General features: G+C 41.1%; 1 protein-coding gene across 1 annotated transcript; it reads left to right on the forward strand.

Annotated features, from left to right (window-relative positions):
* The first annotated feature begins 1,540 nt into the window (after positions 1 to 1,540).
* On the forward strand, positions 1,541 to 7,957 carry LOC135477527 (beta,beta-carotene 15,15'-dioxygenase-like). The gene is made up of 2 exons (XM_064757667.1): positions 1,541 to 2,244; positions 6,111 to 7,957. The coding sequence occupies exons 1-2, from the start codon at positions 2,035 to 2,037 to the stop codon at positions 7,506 to 7,508; spliced, it is 1,608 nt and encodes a 535-aa protein (XP_064613737.1). The 5' UTR covers positions 1,541 to 2,034; the 3' UTR covers positions 7,509 to 7,957.
* The last annotated feature ends 3,375 nt before the right edge of the window (positions 7,958 to 11,332 follow it).

An 11,332-nucleotide genomic window follows, 5' to 3' on the forward strand; every position in this document is an offset into this window, starting at 1 on the left:
CGAATACGGGCGGACAGACTGACCAAATCACTATAACATGATACCCTCCGCCTAATGGCGCTTGGCGGCAGGGGTATAAAAACCTGATAGCCATCTTTAAATGAAAAGCCCATCTTAGAAATAGGATTTCAAAAATTTTACTACCTGAAAACATTACTCTTGTACAAGGCTTGTCGGCTGATGTAGTCCAGATAGTGGCCAACAAACAACCAATCAGCCAAAGCCCTCGAATTCGTAGCCTACATGTCTGTGCGATTCCCGCATGCACGCAACGGCTATATGTCAGCATGAAAAGCCGGGTCGTGTGTCCGGCTCATTGACGAGTCTATTCCATTATAACTTAGATTTAAATACGGAAGGGGCCGAAATGGTTAGCGTGCCATTGAGGCGCAATGACCCAGGAGAATCTCACTAATGCGTTCGTTGTTGTGTTAAATTCGTGATAAGTGAAATATTCCTGAGTACGGTGTAAGACATTAGTCAAATAAACAAGTAAATAAATTTAATACTGATGAACTTTAGTTTATATTTCTTCGCTTGACGTTTTAATTGCATGAATAAAGGGATGGACACACTGGTTTACCTGGTGTAGGTATGGGCTGTGATTGCGGGCTGTCATGGTTGGTGTGTTTCATGAAAGTACATCTACCTCACACATCGACTGTAAGGATGTTTTCAGTATTGGGTAAGGATGACTAGCGGCCCCAGTGTAACAACAGGTCATCAGACGTTTATCTCTAGGGCTGAGTTGCAGGCTGCATTTCACTGCGGCAGAACTGTCGCTAACAATACTGGCCTTACACAAGGCGATGCAACAGAAATATAATGCTGAAATATAATGCTGAATCTAATGTTAGCCAGCAGATACGGAAGGAGACAAAAGCGTGTCGGTATTTCTATGTATGTATCATGCACTGGAACTGTTCCTGAAGAACATCTTGACATAACCACGGTGACCTACATGTGAGCACAATACTGCGTATTGGGCAATATTACGTCATAGGAACAGAATTTCGGTTTGAAGCTTCGGCTTTAAAATGTTACTATAGGCCGAGGAAATATAACCTGATATGTAGGCAGAATATCTAAGTGTATGTTTTTGGAGGGGTGGATGTAATGGTCTAGATTACGTGCCGCTTATACCCTGAATTGTTTCTATCTGAATGCCGCGTGACCAACCCAAGCTCAATATCCAGACATTCAGACATACTGTCTCGGCTGGAGTTAAACGCCATGATCTACATAAGCATTCCGCGAAACGGGGTTTTGGCGGGCCGCTTTCTTTGCCTATCAGGGTTGAAGGTCCATGCTGAATTGGTCGTTGTTCCTTGGCAGTATCACGTCACAAATAAAAAGCCATATCAGTAAAAGTTAGAACTGAAGAGCACATCTTACTCCAGATATACTGATATCACTACATGTAGGCCCCGTCCAAAGGGCAGTACTGTTGACGTCATTCGCATCGGTCACAAAGTGATGGAATAAAGTACCACGAGATTTGCTCATTCATCTCGCGTTATTAAACGGTAAGTCTAAATCATTTGATTTTCAACTGGGTTTTTTCTCCGCAGCACGTTGCAGTACAGTTTGTATAGATCTGTATATATCTGTATCAGGCGTCATATAAGCTTTAGGGGATATAAACGTGGTAGAAGCCTGCTGCCGTCACATCTCAATCAGGATCGGACTATATGGGCTGACAGATATACTATAGGCCTACATATCCATCAACGTCGACAGTAACCGTCTGGTCTCGAGAGGATCCGGTCATTTGTCTGTCAGCAAAGGTTTAAGTCATCTCACAGACAACGATTTTTTCCCTGACATTTTGTTTTTTTCACGCATGTGATCGACCCACACCGTATAGCGGTTTATTTGTTAAAACGTGTAGGCCAACCCCAGACATCGGTTTCACGAACACTTTCGCCCGGACTGGGTTGAAAATAAAATATCTGATGGAAACACGGGCTACATGCAGCCCGTGATCGAGTTTTGAAACCGTTCCGTATAGAACATCCGCGAGCACCCGTCACCATGCAGACGTTTATCTGTGCATGCCTTGGCTCCATCTGGTGGATTTGCATCACAGGAGTAGTGCCATCCGCTCAGAACAGATATTTTGATGTGGGCAATTCCTCTGCAGATCCTGGATTCGACCTCCTGTTCACCTCCAATTTACAGGAAGTCGGTGACGTCCACATACACTTTCAAAATCCTCTCCCTTCATGGCTGAAAGGGACTTTGGTAAGTCGCTGGGAAAAGCATTTTTTGTCACGTCGGGTAAAATTAATAATTCGAAGTATCTTTAATTATACATTTTCAGTTTTAAAAAAAAATAATTTTGAACTATTTAGCCTTTATTATTTATTTCTATTATTTATTTTTTTGTTGTTTAACATTCCCTCTAGAGTATTTCCCTTAAACAGTGGCAGTGAGGTGAACTGTTGGTGAAGGAATTTTAACCATCATGATGGTAAAATGGTACATTAAGGCTTCGTCGTCCATAACAAGGTATATGTACATCAAATGCTTTCAATCGGTACCATGTCACATACACTTTATAGCGCATACCGCTCTCTTCGTTCGCTTTTCATCACTGCCACAACGAGCAAATTTTGTACAGAAATCTTGAGCAACCCCGAGGCCACTAGGTTTAAGGTGAGGGGGCAAGAAGTGATGTCAGAAAACACAACCCTGTTTCTAGAAAGATTTTAAACACGATTCTGCATCCTCTATGTGAATGACAATATGTGAATTAGGCACAACATGATTCTAATCAACACCTGAAATAATTTAATTGATGAATGCTCGTAAAATAGTTCTTCACAAGGACACCAGCGGCGAAGATAAACCTAAACAAGTCTACGTGCCCAAAGGTCGAGTTTGTCTAGTGGTGGCAAATGCGAAAAGTTGAAGGAGAGAGAGGCGCATGCACTATAAGGAGAGTGGCAGTGTCAGTAAGGGAAACTGGGGTCAAGTGGGACACTTTTACATTCACAAAAATATACAAATCGTCTCTGACCGCTTTGAAAAACATCTGGTGGTATTGATACTTGTTGAATTAACTTTCACATCCAATAAACAGATTATGATTATCAAATATAGTTTTGAAAGCTGAAGCCAATTTTGTTTTCAGATAAAATCGTCCATAGTTTACGTCTCTGTACATTTAGCGGGGCAGGCATTGGGTTAAAATGGGATAGCAACGGCGCTGGACAATAAATAGCCTAACTTGATTAGGTATTGTCTTTTGTTTTGTTAGCTCTGAAAGTTGCAAAGAATAATTCAGAAAATAGATGATTATCCGTATAACTATTCTCCAACAGTCGATATAATTTAGTAAGCTTTCCGCATCATGCAACAGCATTCTGCATTCCTCCTTAATATACGCAGTATATGATATAAAAGTACTAAAAAGCTTCCCAGCTTTCTTCTTGGAGCGTAAAAATGGCTAAACTACAGTTTTCCTAAGGCCCAAGCGATCAGTCCGGTAGTAGTCTGTTGTACTGATGTCAACGATGGTGTCAAAACGACCTTGTTGCGAGAGAGAGGCTGATTTGGGGGCGCTAAACTGGTCCCGCGTTCCTAGTATTGTTCATCAGTGAAGTCATTTCCGAATATTTCTGTTCGGTGACAGAAAATGTGCTTGAAGCACAGGGCCCACTTCCTTGACACCATACTCTTTGTTTTACAGTACCTTTGCAAGTTTCCTTGAAAGACAAAGAAAACACTCTCAAATAAAATTCATTCGAATTTTGGATTTTGTGGTGGTCTTTTCTGCCCATATTGGAACGAGTGATATCACATAAGGTTTATGACACTTAACACACATAGGCTTTCATCACTCACAATGTATGTGCAAATGGATATCTGAATGCAATCGTCGAATGGACCTTGAAACTTGAAACGCGTGATTTCAACAAAATCAAAATCATTTTATACGTCTGGAAATATTCTAAAACTATTTTCCTGGACAGTGTTTAATAGTCTTTCATTTGAGGTATACTTCTTTCTATTGTTTTCTTTGCGGGTGTTTTCTGTCAGGTTGTACTGTAGCAGACATTTATACCACTTTGCTTGGCCTTGTGACATTTCACCCCAGTATCACTTAGATTTACACTTGGTAGTTTGTGGTAAACGTCATTTTGGGAATTGGCCTCGCGATTATTGAATGACATGTAACATTCATCTTTTTTGACGGCTGGTACGCGAATGTCTGTTTCGACGTCTAGACACATGTAGTAAGCAGGGCTGGACTTTGGGCCTTGTGGTTTTGACATGATGCTTATTCTGTTTCCTGGATCAGTATAACAATGCTTGGACCGAACCATTGTCATTGGACCAACGGGGCAATACGCAAAAATCACGTGTATACTGTAAACTTGGAAATTTACTGGACTTTCATCCGAAATAATTGTATTCATGTGATTGTATGGGGATGGCCTATTATGTATAATGTATCTTTGGTATGAATTTCATGGGTTAAGGGCTGTATTCGAATATACATTAATTTGAGCTCCGAGTACAGTGGCCTCTTGTCAGTGCATACGAATGTGGAAGTGCGAAAAGGGCACAGAGGGAGCATTATTTCAATGTCGTGATTAGGTTTGGATAAACGTGTGACGTCAGAGTTCATAACGTGTGACGTCAGAGTTCATAACGTCTGATAGTGTGGTCCATAAATCCCACCCTAGAATTCAAATGTTCGATCGTTTTGAACTCTTTACAAAAATCTACAAAAAGAAATGCAAGTATATTTATGCATGGTATTAAGTGGTCTATTTAGTAATGCATACCTCGATTTTGGGAGGTCTTTTCCTTTAAGGTGAAAAGGTATGTCAGCCTGCGGTTACGTGTTGTGCGTAACCATTATGTCTGACAATATAGGTGACCTCGTATCTAGAAACGCGGTATATAGTTTGTACGACGGAAAGGGGCAAAAGTTTACGCATACGCACTTTAACAGGATTGAAAAAAAACTGACAAATTTCCACATATATGGATTTGCCACACCTTTCTTTACATTTGAAAAGCTGTAAAATTTGACATATCCATTTCTGCCCTATTCTGAAATAAGAAATTATGCTATTGTCTTAAATATATATATTGTATGTTTAAAAGTCGGACATGATCGATATCTAGACTTTCAAAATGACTTTTTTCAGCGTCACTTGGCCAACATGATTCCGAATTAGTTACCAGTTCTACTTCAGTTTGTCACTTCAAATCTATCGAGCAAAAATATATAACACTAAGGAAAAACTCACCGAGGCAGATTTAAATGGTGGACAAGCATAAGCCACCATGCTCGTTGAGGGATAATGGTCACAAAGGTATTTAATCTCAGGAAACTTGTTTTATAATTTTTTTTTTTACCTTTTTCCCCCAATCCCACAACTGATGAAGTCGGAAAGTTCATAAGTAGTTTGCTGAACGTCTGTTGTTCACTCCCGGTTTCCTCCACCCACACAAACTTACTACAAGCCACAGTCAAATACCTACGTGTAGACAATGCCCGGGATTGAAAATTTTCCCACATCGTTTTGAATGACCTCTTCCCATTTTGTATATGAAGACCTGCAATTATGATTCCACATCAAGAGAGATTCCTTACAAAATGCGATTGTATACGATGGCTTAAAATTTAGACCCTAACAAAAATTCGCTGGGACAATCAACTGTGTATATTCGGCATCACTTGAGTGACACCGTGCATGCAGGCTAATGGAGTAGGCCTAATATTTTCCCCTCAACGGTTGTTTTTGTTTGTTGTCTCGCATTTTTCAAAAGCCATATAAGCCTACATGTCTCGGATATATATAAAAAAAAAAAGAGTTGCAGCACAATGTGGCCAGTAATTGATAGTTACAACGTCCTACTAATTTCCTTTCTGACTCTTTGTTTTGAGAGCTTGATTTCTTGCATTATCGTGTGTACAATGCCGTTGTTGTAGTGATATCGAGACCAAAGCTCATGCGTTGTATAGCTGTACATCTGATTTCTGTGAAATGTACATTCTAAAGCTGTGCGTAATCGTCTACACCGTAACTCCTCAACTAACCGAAGCCACAAAGTGTGTGGTAAGAGCATTTCCCTTTTGTCTTTTTCAGATCCGTAACGGACTCGGTCGCTTTGAGTTTGGCCCTCGGCATGTCAAACACGCATTTGATGGCTTCTCCAAGCCATGCGCCTGGAAGTTTTACGGAAACGGGTCGGTGACATTTTCCACTAAATTTCTCTATAGTGACTCCTACAACGCTTCTCTGGCTAAGGACGACATAGCTCCCTACTTGATGTTTCAAGGCGTGGAGCCGCCTTTCAATGAAGTCGAAAAACTCGAGGCTCTTGTGCACGGCCTTGACAATATGAACGTTAACGTATATGACTTCTACAACAGCTTTGAAAATAAATCCGAGTACATGGCCATTAATGACTTTTGGAAGATTTACCAAATTAACCTCACAAATCTAGCCACCATCGGACCAATCAACGCACAGCTACCAAACAACCCTGGATCCAAAACTCTGGAATTCCTCTCCTTCCTGTCGTCTTCTCACCCGCTTCCGGAAATGGGGACCAGCTACCACATAACGTTTGTATCGACGGTAAGTCTAGTGCCTGGGATTAAAGGGTCCATAACCCTTGTACGAATTAAATCAGCCTTCGTTCGAGAGGAGATCGCCAACTGGAAAGTGGACAAAGTGCCATACATGCACTCCTTCTCAGTGACGCAGCACTACGCTATATTTTTCGCCAGTCCCTTTTACATCAACGTCTTGAACATGCTGCGATACGCCGAGCCAATTGACAGCCTAGACTGGTTTCCGAATGAGCAAACGACCGTTTACGTTATTGAGCTGAAAACGGGAAAGGTGCGAACCATGAAAGCAGAGAACGTGTTCTGCTGGCACCACATAAATGCGTATGAGAATGAAGATGGGGTCATTGTATTGGATTTGGCCTCTCCGGAAAGCCCGGGATTTGTTAAAAGCTTGGAAATGGCAGCCTTGAAAGACGTTCACCTGCGGAACAAAATCATCAGGCGCTCCACGATCAAGCGCTACGAAATCGATGTCATGGCGGAGCGGGTGTTTTCTGTCAGGTTCGTCAGCTCTCCGGGAATGGAGTTTGTCCAGGAATTAGAAATGCCGACCATTAACGAAAACTACCGATTTCGGAAATACTGTTACGTGTATGGGGTTGTGCTGAAGTCGGACCACTTGCACCTGAGTAATGTCACAGTGGTAAAGAAAGACCTGTGTCGGCCCAACAAGGATCGGATGTGGTACGTGCCTTACCACTACCCCGTAGAGGCCTGGTTCGTCCCGACCCCAGGGGGTCACGAGGAAGATGACGGTATCCTTATTACCCCCGTCCTGGACGGTCCCAACCGGAAGTCTTACCTAGCTATCATTGACCCGAAAACAATGACAACAGTCAACTCAGCCACACTGCCAATAGTTGTACCTTTTACATTGCATGGCCGGTTTTTCCATAATGTGATCTAAAATCTGTAGCTCTCGATCAGTGGGAATGGGTGAACTAACGTGGCCGCTATTTTATGCATAAAAGTGCAGTGTAGAACACGCTAACCAAATAAATAGACTGAACTGGTGGGAACTGATTTCAAACCATTCCAACATCGACGTTTTACTGCAAATCTTCCGTTGTACGATTCCTGAGAAACCATCGTAAGACATTCGGAATGTTGTGTTTGGGCTGAGGCTACATATATACATAGGCCTATACTTGCCACGGTGAGGACCTGCCACAGGCAATTGGTTAAAATGGTTATTAAAGCGGTCAGTATTTCGACACACGACATGCGACAATTAGCCTATGAACAATAGGCACCAGCGAGATTCCAGAAATTTTATTCTTCGCGAAATAAGCTGTTACGATAAAGATCACCTCAAATGATTGATGAAAGGCTTGGTTTTTATTTCTTAATATACTGTTTAGAATGTGTCCCAACATATAAAATTACAAATGGGTTTCTCAGTTTTCTTCTCGGGGCGTAAAAATGGCGTTAAACTGCAGTTTTCTCCAGGGCCCACCGGTGAATCTGAGAATTAAGTATAGATTTCAGGTGTGTCGTGACAAGTTGCCTCCACTTTCATGTATTGGTGGCCATTTTTTCGCTGTCGTATACTAGCCGTCACGTGACCCGGGGGGTTCTGGCTGGAAACGTCATGAGCGGTTAAACTAAATATACCTCGCGTGTCACACAGATGCATATGCAGTTCACTCCGACCGCAAATGCTAAAAGTAAATTATTTTTATTTATCCCTTAGTCCTTTTCATATGTTGACAAGTGGTTGCAAAGAAACTCGTTGGACATGTCCTCATGCTGTGGAAAAATGACAGCTGCAGTTAATGCAGTTCGCACTCGGCTCTGACTTTCCCGGTACTGCGTGTGACCCTTAGCCAAAGGTCGGGGAAGCCCAGTACACAAAACCACGTGATGCAAAGACTGAGGTTTGACGATGTCACATGACATGAAATTGATCATTGCGTGAAATTTAAAGTTCAAACATACCGGAAGTACACCGAAGCGAAGACGTTTCGTCAAAGCAGCAGGGATTTACTCTACCCGTTGATCGGAAGATAAAAACACGTATGCTGAGATGATTTGTTTCATCGACATCTAAATCTACAAGGTCAGGGTTTTATTCAAGACTTAATACTTAAGATTTAAGGTCGCTCTTAAGATAGAACTGCAAGCTCCTCGGAGATCATTGCAGGAGTGCGTGAAGCTGACCTTGCAGCTCGGTAAGATATTGTTAAATCTACTGTCAGCTTCGCTCACGGAGCTTAGGGTGGCCAGCGGTCCCCGCGTTTCTGTATATACAAGCCACTCTTAGGCCCAGGTCTCTGAGCTAGGGGGATGAGTGTCCTAGCAATAATAACCGGGTTCGTGGTTCCCCGGCCGCCAAGAACTTGCCACCGCTGGAGATTCAAGAGCAGTTTAGAACTAAAGTCATAGTTGAAATACGTCAATATTAATACCATGTCACCCGTTGAATGTATCATTTAAAGCTCCTCCACTGTTCATTAAAAACGGATCTTGTCACATACATGTAAATCTTGCCTGGCAGATACCTCATAAGTATCGCATTAATTGCCTTTCTTAAAGGGGAAGAACTTTTTTAAATAACGTACTCCTTAGCAGACAGTCTATTAAGTTAAGACCTAAGCAAGAAGAAATTGTTTTATTTATGTTTATTTCATATATTTTATTATTTATTTTATTTTTGTCATTCGCACTACATCAAATACAAATAATACCATGGACATGAAAGTTATTTATTCAGGAATTACGACTAATAGTATTGGGTAAGGATTATGAAACAAACAGTCTTGTGATATTTAGAGGGAAAAAATCGGCCCGCATTCGGAAGCATTGTTCAGTGAATACTATACGACAAGCCGATAAAATTATTTACATTATTGTTTTGCAGAATAGGACAGCAAGTCGAATAAAATGTCTTTAGAGGCAGGGCGCACTGCACTGTGGCTTCACAGGGGCATGGCTGACCTCCCGATAGGCATGGTGCAGCGCCACGCGATAAAATACTAAATAGGGTTGTGTTAAGGTCGAGGAAAGCGGAAGCTGCTGCTAGCTAACAGTGGCCAATAAGGTCATGGGTTGGAATTCCGGTCTCGCTGCTTCGACTTCAGCTTTAAGCCAGAAGGCTTGTCAACGACCCGGTAAAGGTCTGCCATGTTGGCCAAGAGGTATAATTCTGGAGAACTGCGTTAAATACCAATATATTAGTAATCCCCCCCCCAAAAAAAAAAAAGAAAAAAAAATTACCGTTCTCCCATATACCTGACAAACTTCTTAAAGCCATAGTCGAATTCAAGCAAGCAGCCTCTAAGGTCATTTCGTCTTCATTCAGAAGGACTGTTACAGTAAAACGGCTAGTCAGAACTCATTAAACGGTAGGGCAGACAACGCCAAAAATGTCGATGGACAGGTCTTGCGAGGATCACGTGTGCACGTCAAAAACAATAGATCAATATTCTACACACAGTCAAATGAGAAAACCAACAGCAAATTTATTCACTTGAACTCAACTAAACATTTTGTACCATTAATTACCACTGTTGCTGTTTACACGTTTTCCCGGATAATCAGTTTTCATTGTTTAAAATGTTCGCACAACATGTATGTGCAAGAACAGAATTGTACAGAAATAATTAATTCAGTCTGAACCTTCCATGTAAGCCTTCCTCAAAAATATCTCAATTCTACAGCCTAATCTGGTTATGGGTGGTTTACATATTCCTGTATTTCTTGGGTAGTAAATGACATACTTGAATCTAACTGCATGTTTGCCTACAAATTGATCGTACAACCTGTGTTATTATTATTATACAGACTATGCCAGAGATTTTTGGCAAAAACTATAGATTCGCTAGTCAAATCAAATATTCAGTATGTACCAAGATCAACTACTGCCTTCCCTAAATTATAAATTTAAGTAACTTAAAGAGTAACACGCGAGTAAGTAACTTAAAGAGTAACACGCGAGTAAGTAACTTAAAGAGTAACACGCACAGAAACAAGGGGGATATTTTGGTAATAAAGGTAAGAATTTGGGCTGTTCTACAATACTAGCAAAAGTTCTGTTACTGATCCATTTTTACCCCAATATCTCCGATACAGTCTCTTGAATTATTTCTTCCTATAAACACTATACTGCCATGTGTTAGTTTAGTTCCTCACTGCTGTTACGCATGAGCAGTATCAGCATAATTAGAGAACCATCTCCCACCCTGAAGAAAAACTATAATAAATGATCCCAATGACCAAGAAGAAAAGATATAGATCTGACCATGAGATATGTATGCGTTCCCCTTTTCATCACCTAGAAACTGGCTATGTGGCTGCAGTAATCTAGCTTTATCCAAAGCCACTGCGTGACCCGTTGAGAAAGCCAAAGTGACCTTGAAATATAGGTCAAGGTGACCAAGGTTTGACCATGTTCGTTTCTTTTATCGGCGAACATTATTAATTTTTATAAGAAATAAATATATGAAATAAATATATAAGATAAATTGTACAACTTTTCAATTTCATTATTTCTAGTAATATAAGACATAATCCAGTTATACTTCCAAATTCCCTTAAACAAATCGTTTGGTGAATGTTGTTGAGAACATGTAAAGGTTCATCTTTGATTTGATCGATTGGTTTTACTGTCCGTTCCAAGGAGCGAGAAACCAGAAGGTCCTTACTACTGACCCCTGGCACGTTTTTCATAGACTTGCACGCCATACTGAATGAAGATTACCTGTTGTTGTCCTCACCGTTTACTGTCACCAA

This window comes from Liolophura sinensis, chromosome 11, assembly GCF_032854445.1.
Source record: "Liolophura sinensis isolate JHLJ2023 chromosome 11, CUHK_Ljap_v2, whole genome shotgun sequence".
Lineage (NCBI taxonomy): Eukaryota > Metazoa > Mollusca > Polyplacophora > Chitonida > Chitonidae > Liolophura > Liolophura sinensis.

Bases quoted from the DNA above. Each gene is read 5' to 3' on its own strand.
- LOC135477527 (XM_064757667.1), top strand. From the start codon at position 2,035: ATGCAGACGTTTATCTGTGCATGCCTTGGCTCCATCTGGTGGATTTGC. The intron at 2,245-6,110 runs GTAAGTCGCTGG...TGTCTTTTTCAG, and splicing joins CATGGCTGAAAGGGACTTTG to ATCCGTAACGGACTCGGTCG.